The sequence below is a fragment of the Rissa tridactyla genome, chromosome 11 (assembly GCF_028500815.1).
Source record: "Rissa tridactyla isolate bRisTri1 chromosome 11, bRisTri1.patW.cur.20221130, whole genome shotgun sequence".
NCBI lineage: Eukaryota > Metazoa > Chordata > Aves > Charadriiformes > Laridae > Rissa > Rissa tridactyla.
In genome coordinates, this window is record NC_071476.1 from 2038520 (window position 1) to 2060169 (window position 21650).

General features: G+C 41.9%; 2 protein-coding genes across 4 annotated transcripts; one reads left to right on the forward strand and one right to left on the reverse strand.

The window, feature by feature from the left end:
- Positions 1-1892: 1892 nt before the first annotated feature.
- THG1L (tRNA-histidine guanylyltransferase 1 like) lies at positions 1893-6953 on the reverse strand. Of its 3 annotated transcripts, XM_054217805.1 has the most exons (6): positions 6787-6953; positions 5721-5897; positions 5081-5250; positions 4281-4369; positions 3568-3675; positions 1893-2665 (listed from the first exon to the last, which is right to left on the reverse strand). In XM_054217805.1, exons 1-6 carry the CDS (start codon positions 6948-6950, stop codon positions 2504-2506), a joined length of 870 nt encoding a protein of 289 aa, XP_054073780.1. In that variant the 5' UTR covers positions 6951-6953; the 3' UTR covers positions 1893-2503. The 3 variants fall into 3 exon arrangements, with proteins under 3 accessions (XP_054073780.1, XP_054073781.1, XP_054073782.1); XM_054217806.1 differs by lacking the exon at positions 6787-6953 and having other exon boundaries at positions 5081-5246; positions 5721-5844; XM_054217807.1 differs by lacking the exon at positions 6787-6953 and having other exon boundaries at positions 5081-5160; positions 5726-5787.
- Positions 6954-7322: 369 nt separating this feature from the next.
- On the forward strand, positions 7323-19853 carry SOX30 (SRY-box transcription factor 30). The gene is made up of 5 exons (XM_054217595.1): positions 7323-7902; positions 9139-9378; positions 10734-10913; positions 12886-13363; positions 15356-19853. The coding sequence occupies exons 1-5, from the start codon at positions 7323-7325 to the stop codon at positions 15726-15728; spliced, it is 1851 nt and encodes a 616-aa protein (XP_054073570.1). The 3' UTR covers positions 15729-19853.
- The last annotated feature ends 1797 nt before the right edge of the window (positions 19854-21650 follow it).

The window sequence follows — 21650 nt, forward strand, 5'->3', positions numbered from 1 at the left end:
CTGCAAAGCGGTTTTACTGTAACAGATTCCACCACCTACCATTAATCTTTCATAACTGGTTCCTCTGCTTTTAGCGGTTCCTGTTACGGCAATACATTGGCCAAGGATTGCTGACCAACTTCAGAGGAAACACCTTTCTTCACTGGGTCACAGTATGGGACTTCTGCAGCTATAGAAATACCTGTAAGCACAGGACACAGGTCGAGCTGTGTGTGACACTAATGCCAGTCTACATCTGGAACTTGGGGACGATTTATTTTCCCCTACAGCTACAAAGTCATGCATGAGGATGCCACAGGGAGTTTCTTTCTCTAGCAGTTATATTAATACAAATTAAAGGCCATGCCTATACAGACAATTCATATCTCGGTTCCAAAGTCTGCATCTGCAATAAGTAAACATACCTGTTTACTTATTACATGTTATTGTACGCATGTGAATTAATTAGAAAATGTTCTGAGAATAAGACCTAATACAGACCCATTTTTTACACACACACACAATGTACATACATTCTACAATATATCTATTTATGTATCAGATAATCATAATATATACGATAAAAACCCTTACATAATATTTCCCAAGCATGAATCATGATTGCCAAAATTGTTTTTTCATCTTTACTCAGACTGCAAAACCCAAATGTTACCACCTGTGGAACAATTGCTTTATAAGTAATGTCCAAAGTCAGGCATCAGATAGCAACATATGGCATTTCAAAGTCAAGTAAATTACATTTGTGTTACAAGACAAAAAAACCCCCACAAAGACAGATAGGAAGTTCTTAGCGGTAAATGACTGATGCAATGATTCATTCAGAGTCATCGTCTCACAATCCCTCATATCCTCTTCCTAGGAATTATACAGCCTGTTCTAAAAACTGAAAACGATATGCATTATCTCCTTGCATGTACTTAACTGCTCAGTATTAGCACACAGCAGAAGAGGGGAAGCCCTGTGCTATTATAAACACATAGACTCATTGTTTAATCTCAGGAAGAAACTGCAAAGTAGTATTTTACATCAGTGTCTGTTTAGTGGGTTTTTAACAAAAAAAAAAACAACAAAAAAACCCACAACCAAAAACCCCACCAAAAACACCCCACCAAAATGCACACTGCCTTGAATGTGTAAATTCTTCCTGCAGGAAGAAAAGGGGAGACAGAGGAGTAGGCTGCTATGCAGGTTCGTGGGAAACTAACTCAGTACTGACCACCTTCAGTCACATTTGATCCTCTCCTTCCATTTTTATGGCCAGTCCCAACTGCTGGCTATCACTTAGCAACAGCCTGCCCAGAGTACTGTTCTAGCACTGTTGTAGTGTTTTTGAAACCAGTATAGTTAAAAGCAGTAATAATACCCTTATAAATACCTATTATATAATTGCAGTTGTATTTCTATACTGAAATAGGTTATTTCCCTCAAATTCCAGTTACCCTGGGACAAGCCCCCTTACGTTAGCAGTAATATTTCCACTCTGAGAGGTTGTACGATTTAACCGTTTTGACAAAACTGATAGTTAAACCAGAGCAAAAGTGTGCATAGACCAGGCAATGCATGCTCCCGCTGTCCCTCTAACACACACGTATTGTCAGGTCAGCTACGTCTGCATCATCCCCAGGAAAATCAGAGAGCAGCAATACAAGTTCTTCTTAGCACCCTCCTTGCAGGCACCAGCGATGCTCTCCTGTGTTGTTGCCTGTCCCTCTCACAGCAGGGGACAGATGACTTCCCAGGCCACAGATGAGAACACAACATCTACCCACGTCCTAAGAGAATTCAAGTCTGTACAGTATCTTTGTTATTAACTTCAATGTTTGGAACTTTCACCAATTACTAGTAAAAGTCCCAGGAATGAGAAAGGCCAAGTAATAAACACAACAGGGAAGAAATTATTAATTTTTTTTTATTTTTAAAAAGTATAAAAATCCTGTACATTTGTCAAAAGCTTTTAAAATCAGTCATAAGAAACTGCTGGGCTACTCCAATTCCTTTCTGTAAGACTCAGAGACATTAGGCAGTTGAACAGTTTGTCACTAATCTGACTAAACACACTGGCCTTGAAACATAATGCCAAATGCCAGCTGAACTATTCTGGTCCATCTCAGTTGAAACAAAAATCAAAAGAATTCTTTTTTCCTCTGCTTTTAACTGTTCAAATATGCAAGCTTTATTATAGTTCAGCAGTTCAGTAAAATACCTCATGGTTTAAATGCTCTAGAAATGCATGAAATTTCTATATACTTTTTCTACAAATAATCATGTACAAGGAAGGAGCAGTCTTAATTTATGAGTTCTTAACATTCAAAATATAGTATGATTTCAGGTTTTTCCATATCGGCATATGTCAAACAACATACCAGTATCTTTTTTTCAGGCAACAACAGTGCTAAAACCAATATAGTCGCCGAAGAGGGTTACAGCCACCGTTTAGACTCTTCACTTGCCAACAACCCAAGCAGAGCAAAACGTAAATTACCAGTTATACTCATCAGAGATATCAACTATCCTCAGCCAGGATCTCAGGATATTCCTCCCAGAACTGGTCCCCAATAATGTCACAGTGCAGGGGAACAACTTTAGTCCTAGTCCGGGTAACTTCCACTTCCTTTTCTTCCGTTTCCTTTGGCAGTTTTATTTTCTTAGTCATGACTTCATTAATCTGAAAATACAGTTGACACATTAGCAGACATACAAGACTTCAGAGGAAATTCACAACTGGACAAGAAATAAAGCTACAACAAAAGCAACTATCAACCCTATAGCATACTACAGAATTTGGACACTACATCTTTTGAAAGAGAGTCTATTCTCAATTCAAAGACTAACACACGAGCAGTTGAAACGGCGTGCCATCATCACATGGCTTGAAGAAGTTACCTGCAAATTCACATAACTGATTGCAAGAATTCTTGAATAAAGTATGATACTTAATTTGGAGCTATATGAAACAAATGGGAAACCTTGCAAATGACTACAATTACCAAGAAAAAAATAAGTAGAAAAGGACTACGCATACTATAAGCTGAGGTACCTTACTAAACAAAAGTTCGTAATTCCTTTGCAGTGGAAATACTTGGGATCTAATCCTGGGACGGGCCTGGCACATGCCCCAGTGATTACCATATCAAACTGACACCAGTCATTAAAATGTAATTTTTCAGGAAGCAGAATACTTCCTCAATTTTCAAAGCTGGTAATACTAAGAAACCAACCGTCTGATTCATCAAACAAGGGAGATTTATCTAGAAAATACATCAGTCTTGTGAAATGCTACGTATACATTGTCATCTGTTGATACACATTTTATCTCAAGTCATAACTTGTATCTAAGCCAGACTTCAGAGACTAGATTTATACTATGCTCATAAAGATATTTCAAAAACACCTCCAAAAAAAAGTCATCTTACACCTCATTATATAGCAAATACGGTTAGTTTTAAAATATATTTATATATAGACGTACGTATGGGATATGTGTGGTTATCTTACAGCGTAGTTTGTCTGCTATAGTGTAGCTGTTTAAAACATGAGCATGAAGCAAGTGGTAATACAGTTTTTTACCTTCTGCCAAATTAAGACAGTTCCTTTTCTGTACATCAAAGGTTCATTGTTGTAGTTGATGTTGAATTCAGAAAATAAGATTTCATTCTTATCTCCAGCCAAAGTTCCCTGAGAGGAAATGAAAAGAAAAATTACAGAAAATAAACAAACAAACTGAATCTCTAGGGTAGAAGACGGGTGAATATTGAAAATAAGATGGACATTTATACAGGTTTTTCACCTTTAAATTACAAGGTTTAATTACCTCTCCCAACAGAGGAATTATTTCCAACTGCCAAATGAGGATATTAAAACAGAGAGGGTTTTTATTACATTTTCAAGACAAATAAAGTCAAGAGACTTCAAGAGAAAACAGAAATAATCTGCTTCAACCCTGCACAATGAGCCAAAATACTACAGAAAGGACTGAGAATCAATAGCAGCTGAATCCTGCTTTGTGCTTATGGATACTGGATGTTTATATGACATTTTTAAGATTTCTGAACTTGATAATCAAGAAATCAAAATCCTGCTAATATTTGACCAAAAATACATTATTTGCTAATCATATTAACATCTGTAAAATTCAAGAAGTTGTTGAATCTACACCCACAAAATTGTTATAGTAAGAACAGACAAGCCAGCTAGTGCCGCTGGGTAGGCAAGACAGAGCTTATCAAATCTTATGATTTCCTTTGTAGCAAGAAAAAAGAAAAATCTCAAGAGAGTCTTACCTGGAGTCTATCCTGTGCTTGCACTGGCGTCAAACCACTTCGTTGTACAAGCATCCAAAACACTGTATTATAAAGATTATTAATATGGCCTACAGAAAAAGAAAAAAGTGTGAGAGGAAGAGTATTTACCAAATCTGAGTGACTACTCAGATAAAACATATCCAAGAAACAGCCAAGCATAATGGGGACTTAATAACATCAGTTGCTAGAGAAGATACAAGCTTTCTGAGTCATTTTTAAGGTACTGCATATCGTAAGAATGACAAGAAGGCAGATTTCATCCTAAAATTCTGAAAAGGGAGAGCAGAGGGTGAAAGGTGTTTATGTGTAATGTAAATTATCTCAATTTGAGCAACAGGGACTAGGTACTAATGAAAGCCTAGAAATTAAATTCAATGGTCTCTTCTATCATGGAATAAACAGCACTTTTGATTGCTACCATTTTGCTACATGGTGTGAATTTGAAGGTTCACATCTCTTCATTAAAGAAGATAACCTTGGCTAAACAAGCCTGGAACATAAAAAATAATAAATTAATTCTATCAATAATTCTAATATTTCCTGGGCTGAAGTCATTCCCAGCATGCAACAAACATAGCTGTAGCCTGAAGACTCAGCTAGTATCTCTATACCCATACAAAGCCCAAAACAATTCTAATATTGTTTATTTAAAACTACTACCCTACCTGCTGTTCTTTCACTGATACCTATACGTACAAATACACTGGCAATAAAGGCATTTCTATTCACAGAGGAAGAGAACTCAACTGCACAAATCTCTGTTTTCTAGAAACGCTTACAATCTGCTTGTCTCCAGCTGAGGTAGTCCTTTAAATTTTGGTTGCTGGGATACAACACAATTCGTCCATCAAATCCCGGTGGGTACAGAAGTTGCTGGTCCTTAAAGTAATCCTTCCAATAGAAAACGTAACTTGAGGCAAACTGGGAGACCACATGAGTCATGAACTTACTTGCAAACACAAAGCAAAAGGAAAAAAAATAAATATGTCAATATGATTATATATCTGTGATTATCTGAGGTATCAGGAGCGCTAATTCTGGCAGATAGCAGGATTTCTTAAATAATGGCCCAAGATATCAGCTATGGCATAGATTCTTCTGAAGAACAGGAAGTACTGAGAATCAAGTAAAAGAGTTTGAAAAAGCAAACATTTTGTTAAAAGAATGTTTGTTCTAACAATTCTTGTTTCTAACATTTATCAGAAATTTTTTTCAAACTCTGTACCACTGAACGTATTTTCCTCAAAGATCGCATGCAAAGAGTTCACATGAAGATCCTTAGCTAATTGTAGTGCATACACCCAAGCACAGCCCTATTCCCAGCTTCTCTGCATAGATAAAGGCAAATCTAAAGAAGAATTACAGGTTTAGAAAGAGTTGTTAAAAACAAGTTCACTTAAGTATCAAAGCAGCTGTTACCTTGCTCTTCTTTTAAACCATCTGCTCTTCTTTTTGAAAACAAAACTATATTCATCACTCTGTCCATAAGCAATAGTAATATCCTCCAATTCTTGCATCACTGTCTGGGCACATTTGGTCATCAGATTAAGAGCACGGTCATCATTTGGCTTTTTGAACTCATGCTGCTCCGAAAACCTTCAAAGCAAAAATGGTTGAATAAGAATCCCTTAAAGAGCTACTCAAAATGCTGACCCATTCATTCTCTTCACATCTGTTTCTATGAATAATGATTTCAAGTATCCTGTCAATACTGACACAGAATTCCCTCCAGATACGAAAAACAATAACAAAAATCTTTTATACATTCTGGATAACCCATTCTCTTTCCCGTTAATATCTCACTCTAACCAGTCCTTCAAAATGACTGTTTTCCCTATTTTTCTTGGAATAAGAGGATGACAAATACTATTTTCTGTAAACTCCCTGTCTCCTAGGGTGTCTTTTGGTCCAACATTATCAGTAAGCCTGTCAAAACATGAGAGCTTTATCAGAAATCAAACCCCCAGGAAGAACACATCACCTACCCCTCGAGAGAACTGTGCTCTATTTATCCTGAAGAAAGGTGAATGCCACACTGACACTGGCGCCCAGCACAAATATCCCTGTGCACCAGTTGCTGTCCCTGCCCCAGCACACCCAAGGCACTGGTACACCGCTTCCGTACCACCGTGCCAAGGGCATAGTTCTGAAGCTGCCCATGGCTCTTGAAGACAAACACCCGCGGTAACTCCGTGCCCTGGAGAGGCCGAGTGAAGAGTTCATGGGGATTTGGGGGGAAAGGAGGATTTGTAACCCCTGCGCCTGCGGGACTCACACAGATCGGGCAGGGAACAGCCAAATGCACGGCACCACTCGGAATCAGCACTCGGAGCCCGCACCCCCAGCGCCTTTAGGCCGAGGAAACCCCGAGATAGGCCCCGCCGTAACTCGGCCTCCATCGTCCCGCCCGCTGAGGCGTCGCCATAGCGACCACCCAGCTATGAGCGCCCCGGCCATTGACTGCCCGCCCGCCTGGCCTTTACACCTGTGGAAGTTGCGGCCGTCCAGCCGGACCACTATCCAGCAGTTGGGCAGACAGGTGTCGTCCGCCTCGAAGTCCCGCACATACTCGAACTTGCTCTTGGCCATGGAGAGGCGGCGCACGCAGCCCGCAGAGATGGCTGATGCCGCCCGCCGCCACCCCAGCATGGCCAGAACGGAAGCGGAAGCGCCGCGCATTCTCCCCCCTCCCCCGAGAATACAGCGGAGGCCCTTCTGGGCGACCCGGCGGACCTCTCTATGGTTTGAGCGGGTCTCTATGGCGACCGCGGCGCGCGGCGCGGGCGGGCGGCGGGCTCGCTGCGTGGCCGTTGGCGGGCGGCGGCGGCCCGAGGGCGCGGCGAGCGTTGGCCCAACGGCCGCGGGCGGCAAACGGCCGGCGGCGGGATGGAGCGGGGCGCCAGGGCGGCACCGCTCCGCTCCGGGGCTCCCCGGGAGACCCCACCGGGCCTCCGCCGCCCCCCGCCGCCGCCCACCCCGCAGGGGGAGGCTGAGGTCCCCCTCAGGGTGGTGCGCGTCAAAATGGAGAAACCCGAGCCGGGGGAGGGAAACGTCCCCAGATGCCGCGGGGACAGCAGAGAGTCGGGGGGTGATTTCAGGCGCTTCCCAGCTCCATGGTGGGGGAAAGAAGAGTCCCACGTCACCATCAAGAAAGAAGGGGAGCAGGAAGGGGGTGTCAGAGAAAGCCCCAAGGAGGTGAAGGTGCCGGAGAAGAGGGGGAACGGGAAGGAGCCCTGGAGAGGAGCTGATGTCAAAGCGGAGCCGCCTGATGAGGCCTTTGAGGCCTGCAGGGTGAAGGAGGAAAAGGGTGTTGCCCCGGTGGGCTCCCTGTGTGGGCCTGCTCATGCCAGCCCAGGTGACCACAAGACGCAGCAGAATGGGGGGCTTGGGATCCTTCCTGAAGATCTGAAGATCCCAGTTGTGTTTCACCCCTTACCTCCTGGGACCCGCATACAGATCCAAGGCCCTCTGCCGTCAGAGCTGATCCATGTGACTAAAGTGCCAGTGAAACAAGTGCCGCTTAAAATGCAGTCTTTACTGGAGCCTTCAGTAAAGATTGAAACTAAAAATGTTCCCCTCACAGTACTGCCCTCCGATTCAGGTATTGCGTTAAGACAGCTTGGAAGGGTTCAGTAGGTGGCACCCAGTTGACAGGTTATTGTACAGGAGAACACAAGTGGAAGGGTCGTGTTAGAGAACCATCCCTGGAGTTTGTACAACAAACTTGTGTTGTACAACCTACTTTACTCTTACTCTTCAGCGTAAGATGTAAACATACAGGAGCACAGAGTTCTCTAGTGGTTTGTTAAAATCAATGCAGTTTTATCCACTGGCTCCCTGACTATATTAAACCCCTTATAACAGCGTTCAGAATTGCATTAAGTTGTGGTTGCAAGTTTAAGGTCATGAATCTGCTTGATTTTTAAAGCTATGAAGCATTGATACACCTCTCTGAGAAAACTTGGACATGTTAAATGAGGAATTTTTTGAAAGACCTGCATTAGAAGATTACTTTTTTTGAAAGATATCTAGGCTTTCAAAATTAACGACTAATTAAGTGAGGTCTTAAAGACTAGAAGACTCTTGCCTTTTATTGATAATGTGAAAGAGTTCATTTCTAAGCTTTTTTCAGAGAGGAAATTGCTTGTTCAGGGATCAGTTGCAAAGGGTCTGGGCCTTCATCATGTCACCAGCTCAATTTAAATGCAGTCTGTTTACAAAGAGCCAAAGCTGGGTGTCATGTAACAGTCATTTGGTAATACAGGTTCCTCCAGCAAAATGAGCGTCCACATCTGAGAAAAGAGAGAGGAAAAAAAAACCCAACCAGAAACCCCTGAACAGCAACAACCTCAGTTGAGAAGCCAGGGACAGCACAGGGGTGGGACTAAACTGCCGTACCATCATTAGATCTGGTCCCCACATCATTAGGGCTTTGGATACATAGTTCTGGTGGTGACGACAAATTTGCAGTGATATGGTCTATGCTATACAATGTTTAGTTTATAAATTCATAAGAAAACAATTTAGCCAAATGAAATCCAAACCAGTGTGTATAGCATTTCCATATGTTTCATATTAAAAAAAAAAATATATACAACAAAAGCAAGGTAAATGATTCCTTATGCAGTGGTTCAGTGAAGGGTTGTGGAGGATACTCCCTTAGCCTTAGTTATTTTTCTAGGAACTGCACTCCAAATGTGCATCGAGTTTCATGTGTTCCAAAGCTGTAGTGATTCCTTTGACTGTTGCCAAATATCCTCTTGATATACTATTGAAAGTAACCTGTATTGCATATATTGCCTGGAAGATGATCATCTTTCCTCGTTTTGTTGCATAGGTATGCCAGATACTCCATTTAGCAAGGACAAAAATGGCCATGTAAAGCGTCCAATGAACGCATTTATGGTGTGGGCTAGGATTCATCGGCCCGCCCTAGCGAAAGCTAACCCAGCTGCCAATAATGCAGAAATCAGTGTTCAGCTTGGACTGGAGTGGAGCAAACTGACTGAAGAGCAGAAACAGCCCTATTATGATGAAGCCCAGAAAATAAAACAAAGGCACAGAGAGGAATTTCCTGGTAAACATGTATTTATTTACCTGAATGTTTTAGAAGTGCAAGATTTTTTGAAAAATGGATCTCTTTCATTACAGCAAGTAATAGAGTTAGAAAAAAAAATTGCAAAAATTTCAAGCACACACTCCTTCTGTCAGCTTTCTAGTGCCTGAAAGCATATTAATTTTTTAAAGCATCCAAAATGATGTTTCATCCTTCATAGCTTCTAATGTTTCTTATGATCTTAGGCCACCACAGCTACAGCAGCTCTTCTGAATGCTTTAGTAGTCAGATAGCGAGTTTATTGTGAATATGGCCTGCTGCATCATTTCACATGCTCCAGAAAGAGCTGTCCAGGTGGCCTGTGGTGACACATGCATCCATTCCTTAAAAGCAGGAAAGGGAAATGCCACAGGAAGCACAAGCGGCATTGTATTCTGTGGGATTCTTCAATGTGTAGAGTTGGGATTCACAAATAATGGTGTGGAAGATGTTGTTTCTCAGCCTCTTGTCAAAAGGGTTAAAAATTTGTACCATTAACAAATTAATTTCTCCAAAACACTGCAGTTCAATAAAACAAAGCACAAGTACTTTGAACACACTTTTTAAAAGCTGCTGAGATACCAGATGTTGTAATCCTTTCTCTTTCTGTTGTCATAATCCTGCTAGTTCATGATTATGGCTAATCCTGGTAGACAAGATCTGATGAATCTGTCATAAACAAGCAAAAGATAAGGGCAGCACTCTCCCTCTCTCCCTGTACCCTTGAAAAAAAAACAAAAAGGGTTTCTTTAAAGTAGCATTGAGTTAGCCTGTGTAAGAAACAAAGCTGCACAGTGTAAAGTCGTAACATATTTATACATCTTTTAGTGTTTGGTTAATGCTGTAAGTCAAAGGCAAACGTATTCCTCCAAAATCTATACAGGTTTCCTAGCGGGTCATATGTTCCATTGTCTCTTGTAACCTGCAGGTATATGTGAGACATAAGGGGTTAAGGAAACAATCAGGAAAGACCAACATTTTGAATACAGTCATTATTTTCTTACACACTGAAACCCCATGGTACAGTGTCATGTTCTCCTTAACATGCTTTCCTTAGCTGTGCCACATCACTCCCCACTGTTCTGTATTTCTTTGTCTCATAGTTACAATTTAGTAACATAAATATCATGGCCAAGTATGTCCATTTAATTTCCACCTCTGATAAAATGCTCCATTTTTCAGCTCACTGAAGCAAATGGAGTTTTGCCATTGACTCTAGGAGCAGGTTTTGGACTAATTTTTTTTAGATACTTCAGTATTACAGATATCATAGCTTTACATAATGAATGAGACCATCCCAAAAATTGGATGTCTGCATCTTTTTTCATTTTTGACAGGTTGGGTTTATCAACCACGACCAGGCAAAAGGAAGCGTTTCCCACTGCCTGTCTCTGCTGTATTTTCCGGCACTTCTCAGAGTATCATCACTACAAGTCCAGCTGGCATTTGTCCCTTCCAGTCACCTGCTTACTCTGTTGTCATCCCCAATGTTAAGAACAGTATTGGACATCCAGTCTGTGAGTTTTCAGTAGTGAATGATTTTAAAAACTTGGAATTTACCTATTGCAGTAAAAGTTATATATACAGTAGTGTAGATATAGTTAAAACTATTTCTGTCTTTCTTGACACCACTATTTCTATCAGTCCTCCTCTGCACTGCTCCTCTGCCTCCTAATCTCTACCTACTGTTTCCTCAGCCTCTTAAACTCTTCTGTCTTCTTCATTGCCCACAGATTCCTGCTACTGTCTTTGTAGCTCCTGGTTCCCTCCTCCTACCTCTTGGTTTTTGGATCTCTGTTACTCAACATGTGCTTCCTGTTGAGCTACAGCTGTTTCTTTTATTTATTCTGTCTCCACCTCACACGTATCTTACCTCACCAGATCTAACTGTGTTAGTGCTCAGCCCAGCTCTACTAAGCCTGAAAAAGCTCATTAGCTTAGTCCATGGCACCTCCACTCTGATGTTAGTGTTCCTTGGCAGTGAGGGCGTCACTGCTCTAGAGCAAACGCTCAGCAAATGCTCCGCAACTTAAGACTGCTTACAAGAAAAAGCAGACAGAATTGTCAACAAGGTCATCAGAAAGGAAGCTAGTAGGGTGTTAGTGTGTGCTGCAATGTTAAAGCAGTCACTAAATCTGAAAAAGGAATTTTTCCTTTGCATATTTTCCATGAACATTTAATTAGGTATCTATGTACACCTGGAATAGTTCTATATGTAGTTGTTATGAACTTGCGCATGCCCACGGTTTAGGCATACATAGCTGAGCTTTTATACAAACAAAAATATAGTTACAGAAGGAATGCATTAAAAAGTTGCACCTAACCTGGAAGGATCCTCCTGTTAATAAGAAGAAGTAAAGATGGGCAGTGAAATGGGGTGTAGTATGAGAGCCCACAGTCAAGTATAATGGCTGACCTGCATGGTTTCTAGTGAGACAGCTCTGGCTCTGGCGGTGCATGCACAGTGGATTTCAACAACAAACAGCTTAGATCCAGGCAATGGCTTTTTTCTCTTTAAGCTTACTCACAAGGGCTGCTCTCTTTCTCATGAGGCAAGAAAATAAAATGCCTGTTTATGCTGGGTGGTAATATTCAGAGATGTAAAAGAGAGAAGTCAGCTTTGTTCTGGTAAAGTTCTGAGTTAGTGATGTGATCCTTTCTCAAATCCTTCTGTAGATTTGACTGAATAAAGTATTCTTTGTTTTCATACCCTAGTATATTTTATAACGTTATGTTGTCTTCAGATGCTACTATGCTTCATTCCAGAGTTTACGATACTATTGTGGTTGAAATACAAATGGTAAAAATCTAGATGCATTTAAGTCCTGTTGACTCAGAATTTAGACTCTTAGACTAGGTAGTGGGGTTTGAAAATCTGTTTTGAATGTGTTTTGAAATCTTTCAGTATAAAGGCAGCCCTGTTGATGTGAGCTGTGATTTGAAAGTGTACATTCAAGTGTATGTTCTGCAAAAGATTTCAAGGCAAAATTGGCTAACGGGTATGTTCACTGGTGAAATAAATAGGAAAACATATCGGAGAGTAGGGTGTTTTAACTGTTGCTCTGCTCTTCACTGCTCCTTTGGCACCACAGAGATTTGTTAAGAATTTGGCTCACTCCAACTCAGCTAGCAGACTTGGGAGGTCTTCTGAGCTTCAGGTGCTAAATACACACTCTAGCCTCATTCTGTGGCCGTATCAGGACAAGACACAGCCCTCACTAGCCTGACAGCCTCAACACCCACTAGCCAATTTGGTCGTCTTCCACCCTGGGGTTTCTGTAGAAGGAAGCTTGAATGTGTGGGCTCCAAACCCGTCCATCAGAACACATGTAGGCCAAGTGGTGTATGACTGTGAGTTGCTGGGATAAGTAATGCTGCAAAGTGTTTCGAGGGAAATGGTTCTGGCTCTGGCTGTGGTTTGCTACGCTGCTGTTTATGAAATCTCTTCCTCTGTTCATGTCTGATAAATAACTGTTCTCTTTCCTAAAGGTGAAGCTCCTTCTGCCATCCGTCTGCCGGCTTCTTCCATTCAACATGCTGGTCCAGTTACTCTTTTCCAGACTACCAGTGCAAGAACCCCATCAGTGGCTGTTCCAGCTCCAACCCTGCCCTTGCGCCCTATAATTTCACCACAGCACTTTGCTGAACCTGCTCAGGCAGAAGCTCTTGATGGGCTCAATTGCTCTCTGAAGAGACGTACACCGGTTTTCATTGAGAGCAGAAATCCAAGTAACATAACCACCACTAACAGCAGATTTTCTGTCTCTACTAGTGAGCCCCCAAAGGAGTACCCAGGGGTTTCTATTTTTCCTAGAGGTGTACCTCTTCCCCAAGCTACCCCTTTTCTTCACTCACGTCTCTATGAGTCTCCTCCCATTGGTCAGCCAGCCAGTCTGTTCGGAGTACCTCCTCGGTTTCCATTTTACCACCCTTATTTTGTACCTGGACCTCACTATTTCCCTTCAAGGTAATGAAACCCTTCATTTCACTACCAGTAAGAACAAATGCTAAGAGGCAGAGAATCTTTTGATTTACAGAAAGTAGATGGATCATTTAGAAGGAAAGGTGCTCTTCCCTTCCTATAGCTCCCGTGTGGTGGGACCTGCTGGCCTGAGGCTGCTCATAATATATGTGCAGTTATTGAAGGCTCCATAGTACTATTGCAGTAATTGGCACTCCAAAGCCCACAGTAAATAGACAGATCTTCTCTCCACTTTATGCATCTAAGTGTAGTTGATTTCTACAGAAAAGCATTAGGTAGAGATAATGTAAGTGTATTTTGAAAATGATCAGGTAGAATTAAAGTAGGTGTGTGAGATGTCTCCTGGGTACTATGATTGCATCTGTCACAACTACCAATATTTCCGAAATCCAGCCTGGTGGGAAATGTCTTCAGAATTGTTATGTAAGTAGTCACTCCTAGGTTTTCCTTTGCAGTCTCTGGGCAGTCAATCAGACGTCAGCTAATCAAAGAATTTACAAGATAACAGATGTAATATCCCATGGGTATTTCCTAAGCTAAGCATGCACAGAAAGCACCAGTGCCCTCCCAGCAGCAGGTGTGCTGCTCTGGTGGTCTACTGATGCTTATTCTTTGTAAGGCATCATTTTTCTTTCATGACTGTGCAATATCAAACATAACAAATTATTATGACTATCAGACTTAAATTCTGCTCATTAATACACCGCTTATTGCTACTAATAGCAACAACCAACATGTTCCTATGGCAATAAGATTACCTGGTCATAAATTAGGGCTGATGATGACCCATCAAACTCAAAAGAACTTTATGAAACTGGTAAGTGCAATACAAGATAGTTCTATTTTTGAGGTCCTTTAAAGAAACACAGGGCACATATTCCCAAAATTGCTAAAGACGAACTTTGCTTAGCCCGTGGTCTCTGAAATTAGACAGTTTTGCGAGACCTCTGAGAGGAGTGTTCTTCTACCATAAAAGACTGTTCTGAGTTCACACATTAATGGACTTCTGAAGGCTGCCAGCTTTGCTAGTGCCAGGATCTTTCTAATAAAATGATTTATAAGTTCACATTCCTATAAACTAATTTCTTGCATACAAGAATCATAATTGCTGGGTAGCATTGACAGTGCAAAGGTATGTACGCAGCTTCATGCACTAAAAATGTAAATGTTAGATTGGAAAGATGAATAGTCTCCTTGAAACCTCACTAGAGATTGTATCAACGTCTTTGTAATGTCTGCGCTGTAGAGCTCTATTACTTCTTCACATACTTTGTTTTCTTAACAATGTAGTGAATTTCTCTAACGCTGTTAATTACAATACCTGTTTCATTCTGCATCAAAATAAAAATTCAAACTTCTGACACCAGAGGAATACAGTTACATTTGACATAGTAATCTCATGCAACCTACTATGTGGTTGCTTTTTAAAAATTTATCACTGTACATTCTTTAAATAGTAACATTGACAACCACATATGGGGCACAAGGCTTCTCTGTCAGGCCTTCTGTGCAATAACAATGTAATGATGCAAGAGTTCACTCCAAGAATAAACAAGAGCGTTTTTCCCCATCTCTGTCACAAATTTTGACATACAGAAATAACACAAAATGACTTTTGATGCTTTGTTTTACTGTTCTGAGTATATCGGTTAACATACTGCAGGCATATCAGATGCTGGTTTATCTGTGATATTATTTCATTGATAAATGCTATTGGTTTTGTGTTTGTTTTCAAAACAATATCATGCTGTATCTAGCATGAAGAGGTGCATATGCACAGATACGGAATCTGTGCATGACTCTTGTAATGGCCTCGGTGTTTAAATTAGGCATGGTTTTAAAGCATGCGTGTTTTGAATATTTCAACAGGATAAGCTGACTAACATAGAACAGTAGCGTAATTCTGTTTTCTTAGCTGACTGGAAGTCCAGACAACCTGCATTTCTGAAAACCAACTTTCAATCTCTTTCATTGCAGCACATGCCCATTCAGCCGACCTCCATTTGGCTGCGGGAATTTCTCCAGCTCAGTGTCTCAATGCCTTGGCTGTTATGAAGACAGGTACCAAAGACAGGAGGTGATGTTTTCAGCTCTGGACGGAAACTATCCTTTCAAGGAATACTCAGAAGAACATATACGTGAGGACCACCGCAGCTGTGAGAGCCTTGAAGTAGTGTCCTGTTACAGCAGCTGCAACGAGGAGCGGTATTTAAGCCCCCTACCGCAGCTGGACGTTGGAGAGTTGGAGGAGGTTTTGTCAGCCACCCCATCTACTCCCTCCAGCATCCACCTAATCAACGTAATTGACAGCGACGAGGAAGACGAAGTAAAGTTGTTGCGAGAATTGTAATTTTTAAAACAAATTATAAACCAGAAAGATATTATAGAATGGAAATAAATATTTTCCTCAACATGGTCTTTTCAGTCAGTACGTTCGATGGAAAACCCAGGTAGCTTGAGCGAGCTGTACGGGTCATTTTGAAGACTCTGATGATCTGTTTGTATTTTGAGAGATCTCATACAGACCTGGGGAGGTCAAAAGCCTCTGGAGTTTCACCTGCTTCATCAGGGCATTGTTTGGGCTCTGCCTCAGGAAAGCACTTACACGGGAATACAGCTCTAAGCATGTGACACTGTGCTTTCCCGAGGAGAGCCAAAATAGGCGCTTTGATGCTATTTGCCATAATTTTGTAGGTATTACTTTAGCAAGTGAAATAATTCTGGTTTATAACTGTAATGTAATTCTCACTGCAGTAAAATACTATAAGGCCTGGAGAGTAAAGTCAAGAATGATTCTACAATGCTTTACATTTTTCCTTTGATGAGAGAGTTTTAAGCTTAATTTGGTTAATTTTAACTGTAGTCTGTATTTGTGGTACAACTGCTATACAACGCACTGAAAATTTACATCAGTTGCAGTAATACCTTGGTCTGCAACCACTCCCACTAATAAAAATGAGATTGTCCAGAAGGTACGGTGAGGCAGAGTAGCACCCAGAGAGAGGAAAATGGATGAGATCTCGCCCTGTGACTTACACTAGTGGGCTGTGACTTGTTCCCTGAGCATAGTACTGTAAAGAATTCTCCAGAGAATACCAAATTCTCTGAAGAATACCAAAGGCTTTCAATAGAGGGGGTATCTGTGTTGAACTCAGAGGGTAATGAAATTGAAAATTTTTTGGACAAAATTTGTAACTTATGTTACTAATTTTTTTTCCTCTCCCCTCTTTGTGGAATAGAAGGTCATTTTCTTATGGGAATCCTGTTATTTTGCTATTGTTGTATTTGAATAAACTCACCTGAACAATGTATCCCTAATGCTTCATTTTAAGCCATGGACGTTGAACTGAGTGGGGATGGGTAAATGTAACTCACAGAGTTACTGTGCAGCCAAGCTGCACGTGCCTAGAATGAGCTGAAGTCACTCTTTCAGACAATTTGGGCTACTAATACTAGCATATATATGTGTGTGTGTATTTATAATTATGTAAATCCAGCTACCGCAGAAATATGGGAAGAGATGAAAGCCATGGATGGAGAAGCCCATCCATGCTGCGCTGCCGGAGGATGCCAAGGAATGATTCAGAGGAAGCTACGACCATCTCAGATAGGACATCCTGTATTTGACGGGTTATCACACCCATCTGTTGGAACCTCAGCACCCTGTCGATCCTGAGGCTTAGGCCCCCTATATCCATTGACACCGCATTATTGATAAAGAGAGGTACAAATGAAATTTCCACATGCCTCAAAAGCTACTCCTAAGTCAGCAGAGAGTAGATAACCTCTGGGTTCTTTGCATTTTAAGTTTTCGGTCTTAGATGGATATTTCCATGCTTTTCTGCTTCTGTGGGCTCATAACTCCATTTTCCAAGTCCAAGATCAAAACCTCTCCTTTGAGAACTACTGCATTTTGTAGTTAAAGAACACAAAAGCATGAGTAAATCCTGTCTATCCGACACACTGCATCTGCAATGCAGATGAATCATTAAGAGGAAAGTCTTATAAATAGTAGAAAATGCCTGTTCGTTTCTAAATTATCTTCTCGCTGAAAGCTGATCTGGCCTGCAGGAATGCATGTGGGCAAATGTACTAATTCCTACACAAGCATGTTTCAGGGTCTAAAACAGCTGTTTGTGGGATTATTCTCTAATTTTACCTTCCCTCTTCTCCCATTTTCCTTTTTATGTGCTATGGAGTAGGATGTCACACATATTGCAGTGCACCAGAATCCAGAAAGGTTGCTTGCCATGGATAATACAAATTTCCTTCCACCAGTGCCTGAAGGGAGGTGCCTCCGAGCTGCTCGCTTGTACCCTGCACTTGTTGTGAAGCCGGTGCCGAGAGCTCAGAGGGAGCTTCAGTGGGTTGAGGGACTGGGCATTTGCTGCACAGCATCTGTCTGCTAATGGGACCTTTGCTGTCCATGTAGGAAAACACCGTCTTATACCCTCAGTGGAAATCTGCCCTGTTTAATACCACAAAGGCCAGAAGAAGAAGAGACTGAGGGTTAGCACATCTTGGACACATCAACGTGAAACAAAATGTAGGGCTGATCCCTCCTCCCCTTCCAGTGAGAGCTGAAGTCCTGACATGGGACCTGTGTCTGCAGGTCTACGGCATTGAACCCAGCCCTCAGCTGAGTTCTCTTGAAGACCATTGCGTCTTGTCTACAATAGAAGTGAAAATTATACAAACAACCCATCCAAACCTAGCTTCCTCTGAATCATTCCTTAGCATGATCTGGCAGCCCACGTGGGGGAATTCTCTTGTGATAGAAGAGGGTTTTAGCTCCCATTTCTAGGTCATTTTCAGCCCACCTTTGAACTTATCTCCTAAATGCAGATTCCGAAGGGCCAAGTATCTGTGCTGTTATTTCTCCTCCTGCAAGGGGTGAAGTGGGTCATAGGCAGGGCCAGTCCGTGGCGAGCGTGTGCCCTCCTGCGAGCCTGCTTCCTGGCGGGGCAGAGGGTACTTGGGACATGCGAGACATATTCTACTCTCTTATAAGTAGGTTTTTTTCCTTCTTTCTCTTCTCTTTACCTTAATCTAAACTAAAAATCACCTTGCACGCTTCTCAGCTTGAAAAACAAATTAGATGCAGATCTTCCAAATAAAGTTTGTTTTCCTCCTGCTGCTGTAAAAGTCTAAAGACATTCAGTAGCGCTTGCCGGTGCGTCACTGCCTGTGGCTATCCATTTCTTCTCCAAAGTTATTGGACAGTTTTATGGACTGGATGTTATTAAAAGTTCCTCCGCCATTATACCTGTTCCCCTTCTCTTATGAGAATAAACTACTTCAGTATAATCACTATTGTATTGGAGAAGTTTGCAGGCAGCGTGGAGAGGACGACAGTGCTCTGCATGTACAAGTACAGTTAAAAAGATGCAATGTATCTGCACACACAGTCTTCCACCATTAAGTCCACTCGGCTGTAGGAATGAAGCAAAAGCAGCAGCGGTGACCCACCCTTTAAAAAAAGCGCAGAGAGTGCTTTGATATAATTTCACTAACAGCACATCGGGACAAGCCCTCGTCCAGTACCTGATCATCTTACAGCACTTCTCCCTCTTTGGCAGGACAGCTGCTCTAGGGCGCTTCCAAGTATTCCCGCCGTCCTACATGGGTGGTGGAAAACCAAAGCTAAGCAGAAGATTCTGGGTCAGCCGAAACCGTTCTCAACTGTTAAGACTCAAAGTAACGAAGTCCACTGTTAAATTGCCAGTTCCCTTCACGGATTCCCAGCCTTCCTCCTTTGATCATTTCAAGTGATATGAAGGAGAAAAATGTTCCGAAAAATGGAAGATTTCACATTCCACTCAAGTCAGCCAAAGGCACAAAATTTCTTTCATCAGTGCGAATGTCTGAAACGCAGAGGTTAGGCGGGACTAAACGTCTTCTACCTTCTCCTTCTAAGACTTTTGATTCTTAGGAACATTTTCTCCAGTGTCAGCAGCAGTCTTTTCAGAGCAGTTTGTTCAACAACCGTTCCCGTTTCTGAAGAGAGAGTTCCAATGAAATATTACTGAGCTTTTACTCTGATACACGTCCAAGCCATTCTCCGCATAAGTCTCTTTCTTTAACAGGCATTCTCCTCTGTAAGTCTATATCCTTCTAGGTGGCTAACTCCTAATTTACTATGAACATGATGGGAGAATCATCATCTTTTGCTTTCCAGCTAATGACAATAGTGTTAAACCATCTTGCAGACAGACTGTCGAGTAAGTGCAGAAGCCCCGCTGCCAGACCATTTGCGTCAGCTTTGTCAACGGAGAAACTGAAACACCGAATTTTCAAGCCTAGTGACCGACCGCATGCACCGACCCTTGCTCTGGGCGCTGCAGGGAGGCTCCTCTTGATAGGTACGTCCATCCCTTGATCACAGGGGATGCAAGAGATAAGGGAACAGAGCGCAGACTTCCAAATTCCCAGCTGGTACTTTTAATCGGGCAGTTGGGATCCTGGAGGAAATGAGTCTGAGTCTGTATAATTTCTAGATAAGCGAAAGCCTGACCCTGCTCTGTGAATCAGGCAAATGTCCCAGTGAGCTTTTAGAGGAGATGGGCAGAGGCAGGATCTGACTCATCCCGTGCCAGAGGCAGGTGGCGTTACAGCATCTGAGCACTGTTAATAAGGCTAGAATATCCCGAATCTTTCCATGCGACAACGTCTCAGCAATGTAAGTGATATATCATATATATATAGATTAAACTATATATAACAACTGCACAGTCTGGGGTTATATTTTTATAGAGGGAGTTTCTGGTGATTATAAATTAAGATATCAATTCTCATATTACCGAGAACCAAAGATAAAAATATCACTATATAACGAATGCAAATATTGCATGTAGTTCATTTTTATGGTACTTGAATGCTGACAAAAAATCAGAAGCAGATAGTTATTGCCCTAAGTATTTTAACAATCTAAAAATAAGGCTCCTTTAATTCTATTTCATGCTTTCTTTGAGCTGATCTTTTAGAGAAATATATGGAGGAGTTTCTGGGAAGATTTGTTGTAGTGGCAAGATTTGTGACAATCTTTTAATGCAAATATACGTGTTCCTCATCAAAGTATTTTTTTTTCCTTTGAGTAGACGGAAATTTTATGCATGGATGAGAGCAGAATAGCTAAATTTGGCTTGCATTTTTACTTATTTATAATAAAAGCATCAACAGCAGTGCCGCTGTTTTCATCTGTATTACGGGCAGCTATAAATAAATGTGAGGGTTCACAAAAAATTCAAGGTTTCCCTTCAAGATACTCCATATGATTAGAAAAAAGCTGAAATTTGGTCCCTGGATATTTTCTCTGGGTAATAACATGATTTAGTTGTGTGACGAAAGTTTGTGACCTGTCTGTGGATCAGCTAAAATGGCATTTATAGCCTGCTCTCCCTGGTGATTCCCTCCAGGTGTGCCCAGAGTGTCCCAGCTTTCTTCTGCCAGGGTGGTATCAGGAATAAACTGACCTTCACAAGACCACAAAGGTTCGGCGTGTGAAGCGCTGGGGGAGAGAGGGGACACGTATGAAAGTCATAAACCGAAGTGGCATCTGCAAATGGAAACAGTCACATTTCCTTTGGGCAACAGCGGCAGGAGTCAGCAAAGACCTTCAGTAAAAGAGAGCTCAGTGGTTTCAATAGCATAAATAAACCTCTGGACAAGAGACAAAATCATTACTATTATCTAGCAAACCTTTATTCTAAATGGAGCATTAATTTCCTATCGGCCTGATTTACCGATACCCTCTGAAATGTAGCCAGGTGCAAATTCTCCCCATTTCTTAAGTTGGTTTCCTGGTGGTTCACCTACACGGGCACTTTTAAGTATAGAGATGAATGGAAAGGGTTGTATGGACAATGCGGATCAATGGCTGTCTGAAGAGCACGACTAAGAGGTAATGCCTTTCCTTGCCACTCGGAGCCAACCCCATAAAAATGCATGGCAGTCCACCCTCGCAGCTTTGCTGGTGTGGCTGCAGTTGAGCTGGCCAGGACTCGCAGCAGAAATACACTGACATACGGGAAGGCGGTTGCTTTTCCTGGTCTCATCATGTACAAGGAGCATCTACAGCACCATGGAGCTCAGGTATTTGCAGCTGGTAACCTCAGCACGGCCCCACTGACTCAGACTCTGCGGCCCGGAGCCACGCTGGCTAACCCACCCAGCAGCTGCCTCTGGTGGCCCTCTGGGTCCTCATCCCCCTGAAGGGCAGAGGACTAGCAAATAGACCCATGAGTTAGCCCTGAAGGATGCAGGAGAAGACAAG

What these genes read in the sequence shown, in the direction of transcription:
- THG1L (XM_054217805.1), bottom strand. Translation starts at nt 6,950, where the DNA reads ATGCTGGGGTGGCGGCGGGCGGCATCAGCCATCTCTGCGGGCTGCGTG. An exon ending in GACGGCCGCAACTTCCACAG is followed by an intron (nt 5,898 to 6,786) that starts GTGTAAAGGCCA and finishes TTTGCTTTGAAG; the next exon opens with GTTTTCGGAGCAGCATGAGT. An exon ending in CTGTCTTAATTTGGCAGAAG is followed by an intron (nt 2,666 to 3,567) that starts GTAAAAAACTGT and finishes CTGTATTTTCAG; the next exon opens with ATTAATGAAGTCATGACTAA.
- SOX30 (XM_054217595.1), top strand. Translation starts at nt 7,323, where the DNA reads ATGGAGAAACCCGAGCCGGGGGAGGGAAACGTCCCCAGATGCCGCGGG. An exon ending in AGTACTGCCCTCCGATTCAG is followed by an intron (nt 7,903 to 9,138) that starts GTATTGCGTTAA and finishes TTTGTTGCATAG; the next exon opens with GTATGCCAGATACTCCATTT. An exon ending in CCTCACTATTTCCCTTCAAG is followed by an intron (nt 13,364 to 15,355) that starts GTAATGAAACCC and finishes CTTTCATTGCAG; the next exon opens with CACATGCCCATTCAGCCGAC.